Source organism: Nerophis ophidion, linkage group LG20 (genome assembly GCF_033978795.1).
Source record: "Nerophis ophidion isolate RoL-2023_Sa linkage group LG20, RoL_Noph_v1.0, whole genome shotgun sequence".
NCBI lineage: Eukaryota > Metazoa > Chordata > Actinopteri > Syngnathiformes > Syngnathidae > Nerophis > Nerophis ophidion.
Window position 1 is genome coordinate 36,241,597 of NC_084630.1, and position 24,797 is coordinate 36,266,393.

The following is a 24,797-nucleotide window of genomic DNA, read 5'->3' on the forward strand; positions in this document are numbered from 1 at the left end:
TTATGCTGTGTGTATAAGTACTTCAAAATGGCACCTATTAGGAGACATATTATCTGGCCTTTTGTTTCGCAATATTAAGTAAAACCAACTTTTCTTACCTTCTGGTACCTGCTGATCTGTATTTGGGATCTGCATAGTCCGCGTCAACGCCGTAGTTCATAAGCTTCTTTTTCTCCAACATCTTGTTGTGGGACATTCATCCACCGCTGTGTAAAGTCACCCAAGGAACTTTACCTTTTAGACTGTTCCGCTCAGATGATTTTTCAGGTGACACATTTCCTGTGTGGTTGCTGCTCCGTTATTGATGGAAGTAAAGTCTCAATGTCATTAAAACAGTTAGCGCCATCTTTTGACACTTCTTCCACTCCCGTCCTTGCACGCTACACCGCTACAACAAAGATGATTCTGTCCAAGTGAAGGCACGTAAATAGGAGCGCCCACACAAGGTGCATCCTGAAGAGACTGTCAGAAAATGAGTTGAAGATGGTCAAAACATCATCTATGCCACATTTTCAGCAAACAACCACCATTACATGTTATGTAGACCACAAGGAAGTATTTTACATTCAGAAAATCATAATAATAACTTTAATGCGCCTTATAATCTGGTGCGCCTTATGGTCCAAACAGTTTTTTATAAGTGTGTGTGTGTGTGTGTGTTTTCTTGTTTGTGTGTAGGCCCTGGGCATGCTGTTCTGGCACAAACACAACATCGAGAAGTCTTTAGCAGACCTTCCCAACTTCACGCCGTTTCCTGATGAGTGGACGGTGGAGGACAAAGTTCTTTTTGAGCAAGCCTTTAGTTTCCACGGCAAGAGTTTCCACCGCATCCAACAGATGGTAAGGTCAGGGCTGCAAGGCCCGCCTCCTGCTCTGCTGCCGGCTGTTGATTGGCTGTTGTTCAGCTGCCAGACAAGTCCATCTCCAGTCTGGTCAAGTACTACTACTCCTGGAAGAAGACCCGCTCCAGAACCAGTCTGATGGACCGACAAGCTCGCAAGCTGGCCAGCAGAAGTAACCAGGGGGACAGGTAGGCCCCGCCCACTGGCATGAGGCGACGCCCCCTTGACCATGATGTGCTTGCAGTGAGGAGGAGATGGAGGAGACTCATGTAATAGAAACCAACGACAGCGACTATGACCCCAACAAGGAAGCCAAGAAAGAGGTCAGTGGTTGCCATGGTGATCCTTCCTTCTGCTCAAGGCGGCCTTCATCTCCTCAGCCCAACCAGGCCGAGCCGTCCACACCGGCATCCAAGTTAGCATTGGGTCGGCGGGAGCACCAGACGCTGCAGCATCGCCACCATCAGCGCTCCCGGTGCCGTCCCCCCAAAGGCATGTACCTGACCCAGGACGACGTGGTGGCCGTGTCCTGTAGCGCCGCCGCCGCCAACGCCCTCCTGCGCCAGCTGGACATGGAGCTGGTGTCCCTCAAGAGGCAGGTAGGAGGCGCTAGCAAAGCATCCGCTCGCACGGCTATGTGGAGACACGCTTGCTGTGGCCTTCAGGTCCAAAACGCCAAGCAGATGAACAGCGGACTCAAGCAGGTCTTGGAGGTCGGCATCAACCACCTGCGCCTGCCAGAGGTGTGTCGAAAACCACCTTCAACCTCCAACCCTCAACCTCCAACCTCCTCTGTCCTGGCTAACATCTGTCCTTTCAGTGCGCTCAGAAGGTCAACGCTCGCTGGACCACTGATGAGCAGCTACTGGCCGTGCAAGGTCAGTTCTGCTCACCACCCGCTTCACCCTCTCAACGTCACCTTTCTGCTCTGCTTGACCCTCTCAATGTCACCTCTCTGCTCTGCTTGACCCTCTCAACGTCACCTCTCTGCTCTTTTTGACCCTCTCAACATGAACTCTCTGCTCTGTTTGACCCTCTCAACATGAACTCTCTGCTCTGTTTGACCCTCTCAACATGACCTCTCTGCTCTGCTTGACCCTCTCAACATGACCTCTCTGCTCTGTTTGACCCTCAACATGACCTTTCTGCTCTGTTTGACCCTCAACATGACCTCTCTGCTCTGCTTGACCCTCTCAACATGACCTCTCTTCTCTGCTTTACCCTCTCAACGTCACCTCTCTGTTCTTTTTGACCCTCTCAACATGACCTCTCTGCTCTGTTTGACCCTCTCAACAAGACCTCTCTGTTCTGCTTGACCCTCTCAACATGACCTCTCTGCTCTGTTTGACCCTCTCAACATGACCTCTCTGCTCTGCTTGACCCTCAACATGACCTCTCTGCTCTGCTTGATCCTCTCAACGTCACCTCTCTGCTCTTTTTGACCCTCTCAACATGAACTCTCTGCTCTGTTTGACCCTCTCAACATGACCTCTCTGCTCTGCTTGACCCTCTCAATGTAGCTTATCTGCTCTGCTTGACCCTCTCAACATCACCTCTCTGTTCTGCTTGACCCTCTCAACATGACCTCTCTGCTCTGCTTGATCCTCTCAACGTCACCTCTCTGCTCTTTTCGACCCTCTCAACATGAACTCTCTGCTCTGTTTGTCCCTCTCAACGTCACCTCTCTGCTCTGCTTGACCCTCTCAATGTAGCTTATCTGCTCTGCTTGACCCTCTCAACATGACCTCTCTGCTCTGCTTGACCCTCTCAACATCACCTCTCTGTTCTGCTTGATCCTCTCAACGTCACCTCTCTGTTCTGCTTGATCCTCTCAACGTCACCTCTCTGTTCTGCTTGATCCTCTCAACGTCACCTCTCTGCTCTGCTTGACCCTCTCAACGTAGCTTCTCTGCTCTGCTTGACCCTCTCAACATGACCTCTCTGCTCTGCTTGACCCTGTCAACGTCACCTCTCTGTTCTGCTTGATCCTCTCAACGTCACCTCTCTGTTCTGCTTGATCCTCTCAACGTCACCTCTCTGTTCTGCTTGATCCTCTCAACGTCACCTCTCTGCTCTGCTTGACCCTCTCAACGTAGCTTCTCTGCTCTGCTTGACCCTCTCAACATGACCTCTCTGCTCTGCTTGACCCTCTCAACGTCACCTATCTGCTCTGCTTTACCCTCTCAACATTACCTCTCTGCTCTTTTTGACCCTCTCAACATTACCTCTCTGCTCTGTTTGACCCTCTCAACATGACCTCTCTGCTCTGCTTGACCCTCAACATGACCTCTCTGCTCTGCTTGACCCTGTCAACGTCACCTCTCTGCTCTTTTTGACCCTCTCAACATGAACTCTCTGCTCTGTTTGACCCTCTCAATGTAGCTTATCTGCTCTGCTTGACCCTCTCAACATCACCTCTCTGTTCTGCTTGACCCTCTCAACGTCACCTCTCTGCTCTGCTTGACCCTCTCAACATGACCTCTCTGCTCTGCTTGATTCTCTCAACGTCACCTCTCTGCTCTTTTCGACCCTCTCAACATGAACTCTGCTCTGTTTGTCCCTCTCAACGTCACCTCTCTGCTCTGCTTGACCCTCTCAATGTAGCTTATCTGCTCTGCTTGACCCTCTCAACATGACCTCTCTGCTCTGCTTGACCCTCTCAACATCACCTCTCTGTTCTGCTTGATCCTCTCAACGTCACCTCTCTGTTCTGCTTGATCCTCTCAACGTCACCTCTCTGTTCTGCTTGATCCTCTCAACGTCACCTCTCTGCTCTGCTTGACCCTCTCAACGTAGCTTCTCTGCTCTGCTTGACCCTCTCAACATGACCTCTCTGCTCTGCTTGACCCTCTCAACGTCACCTCTCTGCTCTGCTTTACCCTCTCAACATTACCTCTCTGCTCTTTTTGACCCTCTCAACATTACCTCTCTGCTCTTTTTGACCCTCTCAACATGACCTCTCTGCTCTGTTTGACCCTCTCAACATGACCTCTCTGCTCTGCTTGACCCTCAACATGACCTCTCTGCTCTGCTTGACCCTCTCAACATGACCTCTCTGCTCTGCTTGATCCTCTCAACGTCACCTCTCTGCTCTTTTTGACCCTCTCAACATGACCTCTCTGCTCTGCTTGATCCTCTCAACGTCACCTCTCTGCTCTTTTTGACCCTCTCAACATGACCTCTCTGCTCTTTTTGACCCTCTCAACATGACCTCTCTGCTCTGCTTGACCCTCTCAACATGACCTCTCTGCTCTGCTTGATCCTCTCAACGTCACCTCTCTGCTCTTTTTGACCCTCTCAACATGACCTCTCTGCTCTTTTTGACCCTCTCAACATGACCTCTCTGCTCTTTTTGACCCTCTCAACATGACCTCTCTTCTCTTTTTGACCCTCTCAACATGACCTCTCTGCTCTGCTTGACCCTCTCAACATGACCTCTCTGCTCTGCTTGATCCTCTCAACGTCACCTCTCTGCTCTTTTTGACCCTCTCAACATGACCTCTCTGCTCTGCTTGATCCTCTCAACGTCACCTCTCTGCTCTTTTTGACCCTCTCAACATGACCTCTCTGCTCTGCTTGACCCTCTCAACATGACCTCTCTGCTCTGCTTGACCCTCTCAACATGACCTCTCTGCTCTGCTTGACCCTCTCAACTTTACCTCTCTGCTCTTTTTGACCCTCTCAACATGAACTCTCTGCTCTGCTTGACCCTCTCAACGTCACCTCTCTGCTATGCTTGACCCTCTCAACATGACCTCTCTGCTCTGCTTGACCCTCTCAACGTCACCTCTCTGCTTTTTTTGACCCTCTCAACATGACCTCTCTGCTCTGCTTGACCCTCTCAACATGACCTCTCTGCTCTGCTTGACCCTCTCAACGTCACCTCTCTGCTTTTTTTGACCCTCTCACCATGACCTCTCTGCTCTGCTTGACCCTCTCAACGTCACCTCTGTGCTCCTTTACAGGAGTGCGCAAGTATGGCAAGGACTTCCAGGCCATCGCCGACGTCATCGGAAACAAGACGCTTGGACAGGTCAAGAATTTCTTTGTCAACTACCGGCGGCGTTTCAACCTGGAGGAGGTGCTTCAGGAGTGGGAGGCGGAGCAAGGGACCAATGGGGACGGCGCCGTCTCGGGCGAGGAGGGAAAGAACCTGTCTGCCACACCTTCAGGGAAGAGCACCGACGAGGAAGATGAAGAGGTCAGTGACCTGAGGTCATTTATATGTGTCAACGTGACTGAGCAGGAAGATGAAGATGAATACATCACACTGATGTATTTGGAGAGTTAATCTGCTAAAGTCTCCACTTTCACCAATTAATGGAGCAGAAGAAAAACAATATGAGGTCATCCTAAATAGCAGGATCACACATGCTGCTACAAACCCCGTTTCCATATGAGTTGGGAAATTGTTAGATGTAAATATAAACGGAATACAATGATTTGCAAATCCTTTTCAACCCATATTCAGCTGAATGCACTATGAATGCAAGATATTTAATTTTCAAACTTATAAACTTTTATTTTTTTTTTGCAAATAATAATTAACTTAGAATTTCATGGCTGCAACACGTGCCAAAGTAGTTGGGAAAGGGCATGTTCACCACTGTGTTACATCATCTTTTCTTTTAACAACACTCAATAAACGTTTGGGAACTGAGGAAACTAATTGTTGAAGCTTTGAAAGTGGAATTCTTTCCCATTCTTGTTTTATGTAGAGCTTCAGTCCTTCAACAGTCCGGGGTCTCCGCTGTCGTATTTTACGCTTCATAATGCGCCACACGTTTTCCATGGGAGACAGGTCTGGACTGCAGGCGGGCCAGGAAAGTACCTGCACTCTTTTACTATGAAACCCCACTGTTGTAACACGTGGCTTGGCATTGTCTTGCTGAAATAAGCAGGGGCGTCCATGATAACGTTGCTTGGATGACAACATATGTTGCTCCAAAACCTGTATGGACCTTTCAGCATTAATGGTGCCTTCACAGATGTGTAAGTTACCCATGCCTTGGGCACTAATACACCCCCATACCATCACAGATGATGGCTTTTGAACTTTGCGCCTATAACAATCCGCATGTTTATTTTCCTCCTTGTTCCGGAGAACACCACGTCCATAGTTTCCAAACATAATTTGAAATGTGGACTCGTCAGACCACATTTCTTAGATGAGCTCGGGCCCAGCGAAGCCGGCGGCGTTTCAGGGTGTTGTTGATAAATGGGTTCGGCTTTGCATAGTAGAGTTTTAACTTGCACTTACAGATGTAGCGACCAACTGTAGTTACTGACAGTGGTTTTATGAAGTGTTCCTGAGCCCATGTGGTGATATCCTTTACACACTGATGTCAGTTTTTGATGCAGTACCGCCTGAGGGATCAAAGGTCTGCAATATCATCGCTTACGTGCAGTGATTTCTCCAGATTTTCTGAACCTTTTGATGATTTTATGGACCATAGATGGTAAAATCCCTAAATTCCTTTCAATAGCTCGTTGAGAAATGTTTTTTTAAAACTGTTCGACAATTTGCTTACAAAGTGGTGACCCTCACCCCATCCTTGTTTGTGAATTACTTAGCATTTCATGGAAGCTGTTTTTATACCCAATCATGGCACCCACCTGTTCCCAATTAGCCTGCACACCTGTGGGATGTTCCAAATAAGTGTTTGATGAGCATTCCTCAACTTTATCAATATTTATTGCCACCTTTCCCAACTTCTTTGTCACGTGTTGCTGGCATCAAATTCTAAAGTTAATGATTATTTGCAAAAAAAAAAAATCTTTATGAGTTTGAACATAAAATATGTTGTCTTTGTAGCATATTCAACTGAATATGGCTTGAAAAGGATTTGCAAATCATTGTATTCTGTTTATATTTACATCTAACACAATTTCCCAAGTCATATGGAAACAGGGTTTGCAAAAAGGCTTATCCTCAATACTTCTTTTATGGAAATGTAAAAATTGACAACACAAAGGAAGTAGTTGAAAGTACTTTGTGAACATTGGAGCAAATGTGGTAGAAAAGATTCCAGATTGTGACTCGAATGACACCACAGATACAACTCTATGTTCCTCGAAGAGGAAATAATCAATATTGTTCAAAAAGGTCAATCAAAGACATCAACTGATTGCTACAAAATTGCTATGAAAATGATGAAAAATTTTATTGAAGAAATTTCAGAACCTTTAGCATAAATCAGCAACCTATCATTTCAAACCTTCCCACATCAAATGAACATTTATAAGACTGGAGACTAACTACTCAGCTCTTTCTCTACTACCACATGATTGAACAAGTGTTGAACAACAGATGAGACAAAGTCATGTGTAAACACTCCCAGATAAGCAATACAGATACAGAGAGTCCACATCTTCATCAGTCATGGAAATAATGGAAGAGATGTTAAAAATGTGCTGCTGCAGAGTTTAAGCATTTAACAATTAATCTTAATAAAGACATTAGAAAGGTATGGCATCAGAGGGTTGGTCTTAAGCAACAGGAAGCAATAAGTGAAGATACTTCTATAGAGCTCAATTTATCTTGTGGTGTACCCCAGGGGTCAATACTAGGACCAAAATGATTCAATCTCTATATAAATGACATTTGCAAAGTGACAAAGGACTTAAAGTTGGTAATAATTGCAGATGATACAAGTGTGTTTTGTTCAGGAGAGAACACACAGAAGATAATAACACATTGAAAAGATGCTTTGACAAAAGCAGACTATCTTTGAATCTCAGTTCGACTAAAATAATGCTATTTGGGAACTGTAGAAGAGAAAGTCCAACACAAATACAAATAGACAGAGTAAATATTGAAAAGGTAAAAGAAAACACATTTTTGGATCTAATGATAGATGATGAAAGAACTGTAATGTAAAAAATCTACAACATAAAGTAGCAAGAATCACATCAATAATAAATAAAGCAAATCATGTTGTAGACCAAAACTGACTTTATATTGTCTAATGCTGGCTAGTGTTACATATCTGACTTGTTGTGTAGAAACATGGCAAATAACTACAAATGTACACTTCATTCACCAACTGCTACAAAAAAGATCAGTTATATTAATACATCATGTTGGATATAGACAACATACAAACACTTTATTTATTCAATCACAAATACTGAAATTCAAAGATTTGGTGCACAAAATGATGTAAACGGCAATAAATAAATAAATAAATAGACAACATACAAACACTTTATTTATTCAATCACAAATACTGAAATTGAAAGATTTGGTGCACAAAATGATGTAAACAGCGTGGAATGGTGTGGAGCAGTTGGGAGTTGGGAGACTGGATGTGCGCAACCCGAGGGTCCCTGGTTCAATCCCCACCTAGTACCAACCTCGTCACGTCCGTTGTGTCCTGAGCAAGACACTTCACCCTTCCTCCTGATGGGTGCTGGTTAGCGCCTTGCATGGCAGCTCCCTCCATCAGTGTGTGAATGTGGAAGTAGTGTCAAAGCGCTTTGAGTACCTTGAAGGTAGAAAAGCGCTATACAAGTACAACCCATTTATCATTTAAACTATAACCTGCTAGCCAAGAATGTACAACAATTCTTCTCAACAGAAGAGGAAGATGTCCTTTAAAACACATATATGTACAACACTTAAAACATTCAGTACATCAGTGTGTGGAATGAAATGATGGAATAGATGAAGTCAAGAAATGAAAGAAAGTACTAATATAGTACAAGTGTTCACTAAGTACACACAACAACAATTATGATCAACATCAAAGATTATGTATTTAATATTTGTTTGCTTTCTATGGTATATTGTTTATTTATTGACTGTTCTGTTACAGAGAAGAAGGAAGTAGGATAAAGGGAGAGGATTAAATAAGCTCTGCTTCTTCCTACTCCTTTGAGGACGTGCTGTCATGCATCATGTTGTATCAGATGCATGTTGCACTGAGAGTGCACTGAGCACACCATCCAAATGAAGATATATAACAAGTGTGCGTGTCAAGTGGCACATTTCATCCTGCATAAGCCCATGTTGCATCTACATTGTCTTCCATGGCTGCTTTGGGGCCTGAGCACCCACAGACGATGCCCAGCACCCATGTGGGATTGTTGGCAAATTCTTTCTCACCACCAAGCAAAAAGCATGCATTCTAAGGTTATCCAGGGTAAATCCCACCTAACCTTATCCTTGTCCACACACACAACAATGGCGTTGAAGACCCCCTCCCTCTTCCGTCAGCCGGTGCAACACGACCTAGTACGCATGCGCAGGTCATAGTCACCTCCAGTGTTGCTTTGTGTGCAACTTCTTCAATGGAACTTATGTGAACAATATCCAGTGTTGTGCTATTCTAATGACCTGGAATCCGGTGTGACTATTGTAGTCAATCGTAGCTGAGACATCACACATCAATCACATCTAAACAATGTGATGAAGAACATTTGACATCAATCAAACTGGGGATGTAGATATCTGGTCAGGACACTCCTCATCTTCTCCTTCATTGTCCATTACTTTTTGCTGACTTGATATACTCTGAACCTAGACCTTGAGTCAGCGACATACATGGCGGACAATAACTGCTACAGTCTGCTTTGCCGGTCCAAATGCATTCGCCGTTTTCCTCGACACCCAGGTAATACGAAGCACATGCTACCGTTTTAATCACATCCACGGGAGCCCGCCTTCTCGTTGTCTCTCCTTCGACAAATGGACAAAGTTTTTGGCTGAGTAGCATCCCAGCTGACCTGGACATTGGCAAGATCTCTTGGTGTCTGAGAAGTGTTGTATCCCAAATAGCTGCACTGGCTTCCTCTTAAAGTATTCACATACGCTTTCCCCAAGTGTCTGTACATGTAGAAGAAGGAGGAACACGGCATGTCTGGATGACTCGCGACTTACAAAAGCTGGCTGTGGCGCTTTCTTTCTGGCGTCACTTCCTCTTTCAACTCAGTGTGTAAACCATCAATCAATCAATCAATCAATGTTTGCTTATATAGCCCTAAATCACTAGCGTCTCAAAGGGCTGCACAAACCACCACGACACCCTCGGCAGGCCCACACAAGGGCAAGGAAAACCCACACCCAGTGGGACGTCGGCGACAATGATGACCATGAGAACCCTAGAGAGGAGGAAAGCAATGGATGTCGAGTGGATCTAACATGATACTGTGAAAGTTCAATCCACAATGGATCCAACACAGTCGCGAGAGTCCAGTCCAAAGAGGATCCAAGACACAGCAGCGAGAGTCCCGTTCACAGCGGAGCCAGCAGGAAACCATCCCAAGCGTAGGCGGACTAGCAGCGCAGAGATGTCCCCAGCCGATACACAGGCGAGCAGTACATGGCCACCGGATCGGACCGGACCCCCTCCACACGGGAGAGTGGGACATAGAAGAAAAAGAAAAGAAACGGCAGATCAACTGGTCTAAAAAGGGAGTCTATTTAAAGGCTAGAGTATACAAATGAGTTTTAAGGTGAGACTTAAATGCTTCTACTGAGGTGGCATCGCGAACTGTTACCGGGAGGGCATTCCAGAGTACTGGAGCCCGAACGGAAAATGCTCTATAGCCCGCAGACCTTTTTTGGGCTTTGGGAATCACTAATAAGCCGGAGTCCTTTGAACGCAGATTTCTTGCCGGGACATATGGTACAATACAATCGGCAAGATAAGATGGAGCTAGACCGTGTAGTATTTTATACGTAAGTAGTAAAACCTTAAAGTCACATCTTAAGTGCACAGGAAGCCAGTGCAGGTGAGCCAGTACAGGCGTAATGTGATCAAACTTTCTTGTTCTTGTCAAAAGTCTAGCAGCCGCATTTTGTACCAACTGTAATCTTTTAATGCTAGACATGGGGAGACCCGAAAATAATACGTTACAGTAGTCGAGGCGAGACGTAACAAACGCATGGATAATGATCTCAGCGTCTTTAGTGGACAGAATGGAGCGAATTTTAGCGATATTACGGAGATGAAAGAAGGCCGTTTTAGTAACGCTTTTAATGTGTGCCTCAAAGGAGAGAGTTGGGTCGAAGATAATACCCACACAGAGCTAAGAGATGCAAGAATTACACGGCACACTTACCAGTGTGAAACAATTGTCTGAGGAGAGGAACCTTCATCGCTGATTTAGTGTGGCTGACACGAGGCTTAGGCTAAATAATTCTTCCTCTAAGGATTTATCTATTTATAGTGGAGACATAGCCTTGGACAAGTAGCGTCAGATTTACCGCCCCTCCCAGCTCCCACGGGCAGAAATGGAGTGCCATTCTATGACTACTAGCATGTCAGGCATTACACTGCATTATATTACATTGGACTGCATTATATTGCATTACACTGCATTGTACTGCATTATATTACAAACCCCGTTTCCATATGAGTTGGGAAATTGTGTTAGATGTAAATATAAACAGAAAACAATGATTTGCAAATCCTTTTCAAGCCATATTCAGTTGAATATGCTACAAAGACAACATATTTGATGTTCAAACTCACAAACATTTTTTTCGGCGAATAATCATTAACTTTAGAATTTGATGCCAGCAACACGTGACAAAGAAGTTGGGAAAGGTGGCAATAAATACTGATAAAGTTGAGGAATGCTCATCAAACACTTATTTGGAACATCCCACAGGTGTGCAGGCTAATTGGGAACAGGTGGGTGCCATGATTGGGTATAAAAACAGCTTCCATGAAATGCTAAGTCATTCACAAACAAGGATGGGGTGAGGGTCACCACTTTGTAAGCAAATTGTCGAACAGTTTTAGAACAACATTTCTCAACGAGCTATTGCAAGGAATTTAGGGATTTTACCATCTACGGTCTGTAAAATTATCAAAAGGTTCAGAGAATCTGGAGAAATCACAGCACGTAAGCGATGATATTACGGACCTTTGACCCCTCAGGCGGTACTGCATAAAAAACTGACATCAGTGTCTGAAGGATATCACCACATGGGCTCAGGAACACTTCATAAAACCACTGTCAGTAACTACAGTTAGTCGCTACATCTGTAAGTGCAAGTTAAAACTCTACTATGCAAAGCAAAAGCCATTTATCAACAACACAAAGGAACCCCGCCGGCTTGGCTGGGCCCGAGCTCATCTAAGATGGACTGATGCAAAGTGGAAAAGTGTTCTGTGGTCTGAAGAGTCCACATTTCAAATTATATTTGGAAACTGTGGACGTGTTGTCCTCCGGAACGAAGAGGAAAATAACCATCTGGATTGTTATAGGCGCAAAGTTGAAAAGCCAGCATGTGTGATGGTATGGGGGTGTATTAGTGCCCAAGGCATGGGTAACTTACACATCTGTGAAGGCACCATTAATGCTGAATGGTCCATACAGGTTTTGGAGCAACATGTTGTCATCCAAGCAACATTATCATGGGCGCCCCTGCTTATTTCAGCAAGACAATGCCAAGCCACGTGTTACAACAGCGTGGCTTGGTAGTGAAAGGGTGCGGGAACTTTCCTGGCCCGCCTGCAGTCCAGACCTGTCTCCCATCGAAAATGTGTGGCGCATTATGAAGCGTAAAATACGACAACAAGACCCCAGACTGTTGAACAACTTAAGCTGTACATCAAGCAAGAATGGTAAAGAATTCCCCTTTCAAAGCTTTAACAAATAGTTTCCTCAGTTCCCAAACATTTATTGAGTATCGTTAAAGGGGAACATTATCACAATTTCAAAAGGGTTAAAAACGATAAAAATCAGTTCCCAGTGGCTTGTTGTATTTTTTGAAAATGTTTTCAAAATTTTACCGGTTTCCGAATATCCCTAAAAAAAGCTTTAAAGTGCTTGATTTTTACTATTTGCGATGCCACTATCATTTTCCCTGTGACGTCAGACAGTGCTGCCAATGTAAACAAACAATGACGGATACCACCGCAAGATATAGCGACATTAGCTCTGATTCAGACTCTTATTTCAGCGGTTTAAGCGATTCAACAGATTACGCATGTATTGAAACGGATGGTTGGAGTATGAAAGTATTGAAGAAACTGAAGCTATTCATAGCCATAGCATGGCCGAATAGCTGTGTTAGCATCGCCGGTAAAATGTGCGGGTCAAACGATCAGGACTTTCGCATCTTGTGACACTGGAGCAACTTAAATCCTTCGATTGGTAAGTGTTTTTTTCGCCTTAAATGTGGGTGGAAGGAAACGTAATATAGTTGCAAATGCATCTGCAGGTTATCCATACATCTCTGTGCCATGTCTGCTTTAGCACCGCCGGTAAATAGCACGTTAGCATCGATTAGCGTAGCATGTTAGCATCGATTAGCTGGCAGTCAACATCAACAAAACTCACCTTTGTGATTTAGTTGACTTTATCGTTGCAAATGCATCTGCAGGTTATCCATACATCTCTGTGCCATGTTTGCTTTAGCACCGCCGGTAAATAGCATGTTAGCGTCGATTATCGTAGCATGTTAGCATCGATTAGCTGGCATTCACGCCGCGACCAAATATGTCTGATTAGCACATAAGTCAACATCAACAAAACTCACCTTTGTGATTTCGTTGACTTTATCGTTGCAAATGCATCTGCAGGTTATCCATACATCTCTGTGCCATGTCTGTCATCGCCGGTAAAATGTGGAGACACTTTGGTACATTCAATGGGGGTCTGGCGGAAGACACTTTCGCATCTTCGGGCCAGTGGTGCAGCTTGAATCCCTCCCTGTTAGTGTTGTTACACCCTCCGACAACACACCGACGAGGCATGAGGTCTCCAAGGTTCCAAAAAATAGTTGAAAAAACGGAAAATACCAGAGCTGAGACCCAATGTTTACAATGTGTTGAAAATGAAAATGGCGGCTGTGTTACCTCGGCGACGTCACATTCTGACGTCATCACCTCCAGCGCGATAAACAGAAAGGCGTTTAATTCGCCAAAATTCACCCATTTAGAGTTCGGAAATCGGTTAAAAAAATAGATGGTCTTTTTTCTGCACCATCAAGGTATATATTGACGCTTACATAGGTCTGCTGATAATGTTCCCCTTTAAAAGAAAAGGTGATGTAACACAGTGGTGAACATGCCCTTTCCCAACTACTTTGGCACGTGTTGCAGCCATGAACATTTAAGTTGATTATTATTTGCAAAAGAAAAATAAAGTTTATAAGTTTGAAAATCAAATATGTTGTCTTTGTAGCATATTCAACTGAATATGGGATGAAGAGGATTTGCAAATCATGAGGTGGCGACTTGTCCAGGGTGTACCCTGCCTTCCGCCCGATTGTAGCTGAGATAGGTGCCAGCGCCCCCCGCGACCCCGAAAGGGAATAAGCGGTAGAAAATGGATGGGATGGGATGTATTCTGTTTATATTTACATCTAACACAGTTTCCCAACTCATATGGAAACGGGGTTTGTACTTTGTACTGCATTATTCTGCATTATATTGCATTATTATATTGCATTATACTGCATTGGACTGCAATATATTACATTGGACTGCATTATATTGCATTATTATATTACATTATACTGCATTATATTACATTGTACTGCATTATATTGCATTATACTGCATTGGACTGCATTATTTTACATTTTAATGCATTATATTGTATTATTATACTGAATAATATTGCGTTATTTTATTGCACTATACTGCATTGGACTGCATTATATTGCATTATTAAATTGCATTATACTGCATTATATTACATTGTACTGCAATATATTGCATTATTTTATTGCACTATACTGCATTGGACTGCATTATATTGCATTATTAAATTGCATTATACTGCATTATATTACATTGTACTGCATTATACTGCATTATTATATAGCATTATACTGCATTACACTGCATTATTATATTGCATTATACTGCATTACACTGCATTATATTACATTGTACTGCATTATATTGCATTATACTGCATTGGCCTGAATTATTTTACATTTTACTGTATTATATTGCATTATTAAATTGCATTATACTGCATTACACTGCATTGGACTGCGTTATATTACATTGTACTGCATTATACTGCATTGTATTGCATTATACTGCATTGCATTGCATTATACTGCATTATATAGCATTGTACTGCATTGCATTGCATTATACTGCATCACACTGCATTGGACTGCATTGTACTGCATTATATTAATTGTACTGCATTATATTGCATTATAGATCAATATGTAACTTCATCTATCAATACATCCTGACAACCCCATTACTAGCGATCAATACCTAATAACTATTGTAAGTCATCAATAAGTCATGAATCACTTATTAGTTATAAGTATTAAACCAAGTTTTAAGTCATCAATAAAGTTAAAGTACCAATGATTGTCCTGAGATGGGTAGGTTGTGAGTTCAAACCCCGGCCGAGTCATACCAAAGACTCTGCAATTGGGAGCCGTTACCTCCCTGCTTGGCACTCAGCATTAAGGGTTGGATTTGGGGGTTAAATCACCAAAAATGATTCCTTGGTGCGGCACCGCTGCTGCTCACTGCTCCCCTCACCTCCCAGGGGGGATCAAGGGTGGTCAAATGCAGAGAATAATTTCGCCACATCTAGTATGTAAGTCATGAATCACTTATTAGTTATAACTATTAGACCAAGTTGTAAGTCATCAATAAGTCAGACATTGTTTATGAAGCAATTTAAGCTCCGCCCCCTCTTCTTTTTCTTCAAAGGCTCAAGTCAGCTCAGGTGCGTCACCTGGCTCATCGTCTTCTCAGGCAGCGGTGGCATCAAGCCCCGCCTCCGCCCTCCATCAGCCCCCGCCCCTCCTGCGCCCTTCCCTGCCGGCCACGCCCTCTTTGCATCGCCAGCCGCCGCCCCTTCAACAGCAGGCTCGCTTCCTGCAGCCCCGCCCCTCCCTGCAGCAGCCACCGCCTCTCATCCGTCCGTCCAATCCCCCGCCCCCACGTCTAAACCCCCGCCCTTCCGTGTCCACGCCCCTCAACGCCAGTGCAGGGACGATAAGTGCAAGCGGCGCTCAGCAACCCGCCATTGTGGCGGCCAACCAACCAGACTCCTCCTCCCTCCACTGACCAACCAACCAGACTCCTTTTCCCTCCACTGACCAACCAACCAGACTCCTCCTTCGACTCCATGTGACCAACCAACCAGACTCCTCCGCCCTCCACTGACCAACTAACCAGACTCCTCCTCCCTCCACTGACCAACCAACCAGACTACTCCTCCCTCCACTGACCAACCAACCAGACTCCTCCTCCCTCCACTGACCAACCAACCAGACTCCTCCTCCGACTCCATGTGACCAACTAACCAGACTGCTTCTCCCCCCACCGACCAACCAACCAGACTCCTCCTCCCTCCCCTGACCAACCAACCAGACTCCTCCTCCCTCCACTGACCAACCAACCAGACTCCTCCTCCTCCGACTCCATGTGACCAACCAACCAGACTCCTCCTCCCTCCACTGACCAACTAACCAGACTCCGCCTCCCTCCACTGACCAACCAACCATACTCCTCCTCCCTCCACTTACCAACCAACCAGACTCCTCCTCCCCCCACTTACCAACCAACCAGACTCCTCCTCCCTCCACTGACCAACCAACCAGACTCCTCCTCCCTCCACTGAACAACTAACCAGACTCTTCCTCCCTCCACTGACCAACCAACCAGACTCCTCCTCCCTCCACTGACCAACCAACCAGACTCCTCCTCCGACTCCATGTGACCAACCAACCAGACTCCTCCGACTCCATGTGACCAACCAACCAGACTTCTCCTCCCTCCACCGACCACCCAACCAGACTCCTCCTCCCGCCACTGACCAACCAACCAGACTCCTCCTTCCTCCAGTGACCAACCAGGACCAGCTGGTCAACAACAGTCAGGACAAATGTAGATCATGTACAGGGAGCTATCTGCTGGGGTAGGCTCCAGCATTGATTTTTCTTTTTCTCTGTAATCATTCAATCAGTCATGTACATCGTGATCGATAAGTTTGGTATGGAAATACAAACTGATGATTTACATGCTAATCAATAAGTTTGTACGTGCTAATCAATAAGTTTGGTATTGAAATACAAACTGATGATTCACATGCTAATCAATAAGTTTGGTATTGAAATACAAACTGATGATTCACATGCTAATCAATAAGTTTGGTATTGAAATACAAACTGATGATTCACATGCTAATCAATAAGTTTGGTATTGAAATACAAACTGATGATTTACATGCTAATCAATAAGTTTGTACTTGCTAATAAGTTTGGTATTGAAATACAAACTGATGATTTACATGCTAATCAATAAGTTTAATGGCACTAGCTGAAGGTTGAAGTGTTTATTGAAAGGTTTGTGTTGTTAAAACAAGAACTTTTAAGTTGATTACAATTAAAATGTATTAGAAACCGATATATGGATCTGATCAATCATTGTCAATCTTCTTTATGATGTCATCAGGCTCTGCTGCCATGACAACAGAAATGCATTGACCAAGGGGGTCCCTACATGTGACCTCTATTGCAGTGGACCAAGGGGGTCCCCACATGTGACCTCTATTGCAGTGGACCAAGGGGGTCCCTACATGTGACCTCTATTGCAGTGGACCAAGGGGGTCCCTACATGTGACCTCTATTGCAGTGGACCAAGGGGGTCCCGACATGTGACCTCTATTGCAGTGGACCAAGGGGGTCCCTACATGTGACCTCTATTGCAGTGGACCAAGGGGGTCCCGACATGTGACCTCTATTGCAGTGGACCAAGGGGGTCCCTACATGTGACCTCTATTGCAGTGGACCAAGGGGGTCCCTACGTGTGTCCTCTAATGCAGTGGACCAAGGGGGGTCCCTACATGTCAATCAATCAATCATCAATCAATGTTTACTTATATAGCCTTAAATCACTAGTGTCTCAAAGGGCTGCACAAACCACCACGACATCCTCGGTAGGCCCACATAAGGGCAAGGAAAACTCACACCCAGTGGGACATCGGTGACAATAATGACTATGAGAACCTTGGAAAGGAGGAAAGCAATGGATGTCGAGCGGGTCTAACATGATACTGTGAAAGTTCAATCCAAAATGGATCCAACACAGTCGCGAGAGTCCAGTCCAAAGCGGATCCAACTCAGCAGCGAGAGTCCCGTTCACAGCGGAGCCAGCAGGAAACCATCCCAAGCGGAGGCGGATCAGCAGCGCAGAGATGTCCCCAGCCGATACACAGGCAAGCAGTACATGGCCACCGGATCGGACCGGACCCCTCCACAAGGGAGAGTGGGACATAGAAGAAAACGAAAAGAAACGGCAGATCAACTGGTCTAAAAAGGGAGTCTATTTAATGGCTAGAGTATACAAATGAGTTTTAAGGTGAGACTTAAATGCTTCTACTGAGGTGGCATCTCAAATTGTTACCGGGAGGGCATTCCAGAGTACTGGAGCCCGAACGGAAAACGCTCTATAGCCCGCAGACTTTTTTTGGGCTTTGGGAATCACTAATAAGCCGGAGTCCTTTGAACGCAGATTTCTTGCCGGGACATATGGTACAATACAATCGGCAAGATAGGATGGAGCTAGACCGTGTAGTATTTTATACGTAAGTAGTAAAACCTTAAAGTCACATCTTAAGTGCACAGGAAGCCAGTGCAGGTGAGCCAGTACAGGCGTAATGTGATCAAACTTTCTTGTTCTTGTCAAAAGTCTAGCAGCCGCATTTTGTACCAACTGTAATCTTTTAATGCTAGACATGGGGAGACCCGAAAATAATACGTTACAGTAATCGAGACGAGACGTAACAAACGCATGGATAATGATCTCAGCGTCTTTAGTGGACAGAATGGAGCGAATTTTAGCGATATTACGGAGATGAAAGAAGGCCGTTTTAGTAACGCTTTTAATGTGTGCCTCAAAGGAGAGAGTTGGGTGGAAGATAATACCCAGATTCTTTACCGTGTCGCCTTGTTTAATTGTTTGGTTGTCAAATGTTAGAGTTGTATTATTAAATAGAGGTCGGTGTCTAGCAGGACCGATAATCAGCATTTCCGTTATTTTGGCGTTGAGTTGCAAAAAGTTAGCGGACATCCATTGTTTAATTTCATTAAGACACGCCTCCAGCTGACTACAATCCGGCGTGTTGGTCAGCTTTAGGGGCATGTAGAGTTGGGTGTCATCAGCATAACAGTGAAAGCTAATACCGTATTTGCGTATGATGTCACCTAGCGGCAGCATGTAGATGCTGAAGAGTGCAGGGCCAAGGACCGAACCCTGGGGAACTCCACACGTTACCTTAACGTAGTCCGAGGTCACATTGTTATGGGAGACACACTGCATCCTATCAGTAAGATAAGAGTTAAACCAAGACAGGGCTAAGTCTGACATACCAATTCGTGTTTTGATACGTTCTAATAAAATATGATCGACGGTATCGAAAGCAGCGCTAAGATCGAGGAGCAGCAACATAGATGACGCATCAGAATCCATCGTTAGCAATAGATCATTAGTCATTTTTGCGAGGGCTGTCTCCGTAGAGTGATTTGCCCTGAAACCGGATTGAAAGGTTTCACATAGATTGTTAGAAGCTAAGTGTTCATTTAACTGCTCCGCAACAATTTTTTCGAGGATTTTTGAAATAAAGGGAAGGTGAGACACCGGTCGGTAGTTTACCATGAGGTCAGGATCGAGGTTAGGTCTTTTAAGAAGAGGATGAATAACCGCTTTTTTGAATGCTAGGGGAACAGTGCCCGAGGAGAGTGATAAGTTTATAATATTTAGCATTGATGGACCTAATAATACAAAGAGCTCCTTGATCAGTTTCCCAGGGAGAGGGTCAAGTAAACATGTGACCTCTATGGCAGTGGACCAGGAGGGTCCCTACATGTGACCTCTATTGCAGTGGACCAGGGGGGTCCCTACATGTGACCTCTATTGCAGTGGACCAAGGGGGTCCAGAGTGGTATCAGAGACCAGAGCAGAGAAGAAGAAGATCATGTGAGTAAAAAGAGTAGAATGTTCTTCACGCAGTCAAACAATTGATGTTCTGATTTCGTTGTGAAGTACCTTGAAAGGTCAAATGTCACGCTGCCAACAGGAAGTGTGACCAAAACATGTCACGCAACAGGAAGTGTGACCATCACATATCACGATGCCAACAGGAAGTGTGACCAAAAAATATCAGCTGATGCTTCTAACCCCCGTTGAGGTCATAAGAAGAATATACTTTGTCTACGACATCATGTGCTACATCATCCTCTCTCAATATACCATCTTTGACCATGTATATGTCTACTGTATCACGTCACACGTCACGCTGGAAACAGGAAGTGTGACATCACATGTCACAATGTAAACAGGAAGTGTGAGGTCACATGTCACAGTACAAACAGGAAGTGTGATGTCACAATGTAAACAGGAAGTGTGACGGCACGTCACGATATAAACAGGAAGTGTGACGTCACATGTCAATCTGTAAACAGGAAGTGTGAGGTCACATGTCACGGTGCAAACAGGATGTGTGATGTCACATGTCACGCTGTAAACAGGAAGTGTGAGGTCACATGTCACGGTGCAAACAGGATGTGTGAGGTCACATGTCACGCTGCAAACAGGATGTGTGAGGTCACATGTCATGCTGTAAACAGGAAGTGTAAGGTCACATGTCACGGTGCAAACAGGATGTGTGAGGTCACATGTCACGCTGTAAACAGGAAGTGTGATGTCACGCTGTAAACAGGAAGTGTGATGTCACATGTCACGATATAAACAGGAAGTGTGGTGTCACATGTCATGCTGTAAACAGGAAGTGTGACATCACGTTACATGATGTACACAGGAAGTGTGAGGTCACATGTCACGCTGTAAACAGGAAGTGTGAGGTCACATGTCACGGTGCAAACAGGATGTGTGATGTCACATGTCACGCTGTAAACAGGAAGTGTGAGGTCACATGTCACGGTGCAAACAGGATGTGTGATGTCACTTGTCACGCTGTAAACAGGAAGTGTGAGGTCACATGTCACGGTGCAAACAGGATGTGTGATGTCACATGTCACGCTGTAAACAGGAAGTGTGAGGTCACATGTCACGGTGCAAACAGGATGTGTGAGGTCACATGTCACGCTGTAAACAGGAAGTGTGAGGTCACATGTCACGCTGTAAACAGGAAGTGTGATGTCACATGTCACGCTGTAAACAGGATGTGTGATGTCACATGTCACGCTGTAAACAGGATGTGTGATGTCACATGTCACGCTGTAAACAGGATGTGTGGAAATATACTTTGTTTTCCATGCTTTCACGGCTTGTTGCTATTCAGACAGAGTCCCACAGGATTTGGAGGGAGACATGAAGCCTGTCCTTCACCCACTTTCGCTCCGCGTGCCTGCAGAGGACTCGGCGTGGAGTCATTTAGCCACGGCAGAAGAAGATCTTTGCTACGTTTGGAACTGAGGGGAGCGACAGAGTCTTATAACATCAGTACAAGCTGAGGTAAACATGGAAAAAACCTGGTCAGCAGTAAAATCCCGGTGTGCAGACTGAATGTCTATTGAAGGCAGCGGAGAACATTGCAGCAGTTGAAGGCTTGATCATGCGTGAGCGGCGCTGGGAACATTGGAATTATTACCAGAGCACAGGATTACTGTTGGAAACTAAATTGGTGAATGGTCGGAGAGAGACATAGCACATATTTCATTTACAGACACAGATAAACCATAGGCTGCGATGAGGTGGCGACTTGTCCAGGGTGTACCCCGACTTCCGCTTGATTGTCGCTGAGATAGGCACCAGCGCCCCCCGTGACCCCAAAGGTAATAAGCGGTAGGAAATGGATGGATGAATAAACAATAGGATACCACCGGATCTAAAGTGTGTCCCTTTTCGTGTGTCGGGCCAATGACAGATTGCTTGAGGTCAAAGGAATCGAGGAGATTCAGAAAATCTCGGTCCAGAGGCTTTGATTGGCAGCAAACATGAACATTAAAATGGCCGCACATCACAATTTGGTCGTAATTCACCGACATCCCCGACAGAAAATCCGCAATTGATTGATTGAAACTTGAATTAGTAAATAGTACAGTACAGTACATATTCCGTACATCCATCCATCCATTTTCTACCGCTTATAACCTTTTGGGGTCGCGGGGGGCGCTGGCGCCTATCTCAGCTACATTCGGGCGGAAGGCAGGGTACCCCCAGGACAAGTCGCCACCTCATCGCAGGGCCAACACAGATAGACAACATTCACACACTAGGGCCAATTTAGTGTTGCCAATCAACCTATCCCCAGGTGCATGTCTTTGGAGGTGGGAGGGGCCTATCCCCAGGTGCATGTCTTTGGAGGTGGGAGGGGCCTATCCCCAGGTGCTTGTCTTTGGAGGTGGGATGGGCCTATCCCCAGGTGCATGTCTTTGGAGGTGGGAGGGGCCTATCCCCAGGTGCATGTCTTTGGAAGTGGGAGGAAGCCGGAGTACCCGGAGAGAACCCACGCATTCACGGGGAGAACATGCAAACTCCACACAGAAAGATCCCGAGCCTGGATTTGAACCCAGGACTGCAGGAACTTCGTATTGTGAGGCAGACGCTCTAACCCCTCTGCCACCGTGAAGCCCGACGACGATAAATGGTAACACCCCAATAAGTTTTTCAACTTCTTTAAGTCGGGGTCCAGCAAAGTGATGTAAAAAGTCAGAACGGGGAGACAGAGTTCATTCAAAGAGTTGCACTTCAAAACTAGCATAGAGAGCGTGTGGAATCTGCCGGCAAGTGAAGAAAGACTTGTAAAGAGAGGCTAAACCTCCTCCACACCTGCCGTAGTCCTGGGAGAGTGGAGGAAATCCCAATCCGCTGGAAGCAATTCAGAGAAGGCCACATTGTCTCCAGCAGTCAACCAGGTCTCGGTGAGGAACATCAAATCCAACTCACGGGTGGTAAAGAAGTCATTGAGCCAGAAGGTTTTGTTCGCCAAGGACCGGACATTTATCAGGGCCATCCGAAGATGAAAGTCCTCGCCAGCAGGTGATGCAGCACACTTCAGCATGCCGGGGGTAGAGTGGTCTACACCACCACCACCACACCCATGGGCCAAAGAGCGCCTGGAGACCAGGCCAGGAGGAGCGAGGCCCGGAGATGCCGCCAGGTCAACCGGGAGGAGAGGCAGCGGAGAAGAGGAGGTGGCCCAGGGTAGGGACGACAGGTGGGATCCAGCGCGGTCATCGGAGGGAGGCCGGCAGCGTCCGCCAGGAAGGAGGCGAGGATCCAGAGGATGTCAGCAGGATCTCAACTTTTACCTCCCTCCATCAATCAATCAATATTTATATAGCCCTATATCACAAGTGTCTCAAAGGGCTGCACAAGCCACAATGACATCCGCGGATCAGCGCCCACATAAGGGCAAGGAAAAACTCACAACCCAGTGGGACGTCAATGAGAATGACTTAAGAGAAACCTTGGAGAGGACTGCAAATGTGGGTCTCCCCCCTGAGAGGGGGAGAGGGGGGGTGGTTACCTCCCCTCTTCCCCCGCCTCTTGGAGAGCTTTTATCCTGAAGGAGCTGCAGGTAAGTGGGGATACCTGACAGAACAAGAGGGGGGTTGTTCAATTTCCCGGGACAAATCTGGGTACCCATGTCTCGCTAAAGTTTTGAGCTGGGATATTAAGCAGTGCTTGGTGATCATAGCACAGTAGTGCAGAGACATCCCAGTGAGCGCAGAAAAATAAGGCTGCAGCCAAGGAAAAACTCAAGCTCAGAGACAGGTGAACAAGCTGTCACTAAGGATTGTCACAAACCTGTGTCCAGGTGCGTCTTGTCACTAAGGGCTGTCACACACCTTTGCCTGTGCCCAGGTGTGTCTTGTCACTAAGGATTGTCACAAACCTGTGTCCAGGTGCATCTTGTCACTAAGGACTGTCACACACCTGTACCCGTGCCCAGGTTAGTCTTGTCACTAAGGATTGTCCCAAACCTGTGCCTCTGCCCAGGTGTGTCTGATCACTAAGGATTGTCACACACCTGTGTCCAGGTGCATCTTGTCACTAAGGACTGTCACATACCTGTACCCGTGCCCAGGTGTGTCTTGTCACTAAGGACTGTCACACACCTGTAGCCGTGCCCAGGTGTGTCTTGTCACTAAGGACTGTCACACACCTGTAGCCGTGCCCAGGTGTGTCTTGTCACTAAGGACTGTCACACACCTGTAGCCGTGCCCAGGTGTGTCTTGTCACTAAGGACTGTCACACACCTGTACGCGTGCCCAGGTGTGTCTTGGTGTCTTGTCACTAAGGACTGTCACACACCTGTACCCGTGCCCAGGTGTGTCTTGTCACTAAGGACTGTCAAACACCTGTACCCGTGCCCAGGTGTGTCTTGTCACTAAGGACTGTCACACACCTGTACCTGTGCCCAGGTGTGTCTTGTCACTAAGGACTGTCACACACCTGTACCCGTGCCCAGGTGCGTCTTGTCACTAAGGACTGTCACACACCTGTACCCGTGCCCAGGTGCGTCTTGTCACTAAGGACTGTCACACACCTGTACCCGTGCCCAGGTGTGTCTTGTCACTAAGGACTGTCACACACCTTTACCCGTGCTCAGGTGTGTCTTGTCACTAAGGACTGTCACACACCTGGACCCGTGCCCAGGTGTGTCTTGTCACTAAGGACTGTCACACACCTGGACCCGTGCCCAGGTGTGTCTTGTCACTAAGGACTGTCACACACCTTTACCCGTGCTCAGGTGTGTCTTGTCACTAAGGACTGTCACACACCTGTACCCGTGCTCAGGTGTGTCTTGTCACTAAGGACTGTCACACACCTGTAGCCGTGCCCAGGTGTGTCCTGTCACTAAGGACTGTCACACACCTCTGCCTGTACCCAGGTGTGTCTTGTCACTAAGGACTGTCACACACCTGTACCCGTGCCCAGGTGTGTCTTGTCACTAAGGACTGTCACACAACTGTACCCGTGCCCAGGTGTGTCTTGTCACACACCTGTACCCGTGCCCAGGTGTGTTTTGTCACACAGGACT

At 46.0% G+C, this 24,797-nt stretch overlaps 1 protein-coding gene across 2 annotated transcripts in view; it reads left to right on the top strand.

The window, feature by feature from the left end:
- Nucleotides 1–17,194, top strand: part of rcor3 (REST corepressor 3) — a 39,123-nt gene extending 21,929 nt beyond the window's left edge. The window contains exons 5-12 of one of the 2 annotated variants that reach the window (XM_061881127.1): nt 679–840; nt 906–1,030; nt 1,087–1,165; nt 1,223–1,441; nt 1,508–1,585; nt 1,663–1,720; nt 4,808–5,043; nt 15,494–17,194. In XM_061881127.1, coding sequence (XP_061737111.1) covers nt 679–840; nt 906–1,030; nt 1,087–1,165; nt 1,223–1,441; nt 1,508–1,585; nt 1,663–1,720; nt 4,808–5,043; nt 15,494–15,853 — 1,317 coding nt within the window. In that variant the 3' untranslated portion in view covers nt 15,854–17,194. Of the gene's footprint in view, nt 1–678; nt 841–905; nt 1,031–1,086; nt 1,442–1,507; nt 1,586–1,662; nt 1,721–4,807; nt 5,044–15,493 lie in introns of both variants that reach the window. The other variant, XM_061881126.1, reaches the window with a different exon arrangement.
- The last annotated feature ends 7,603 nt before the right edge of the window (nt 17,195–24,797 follow it).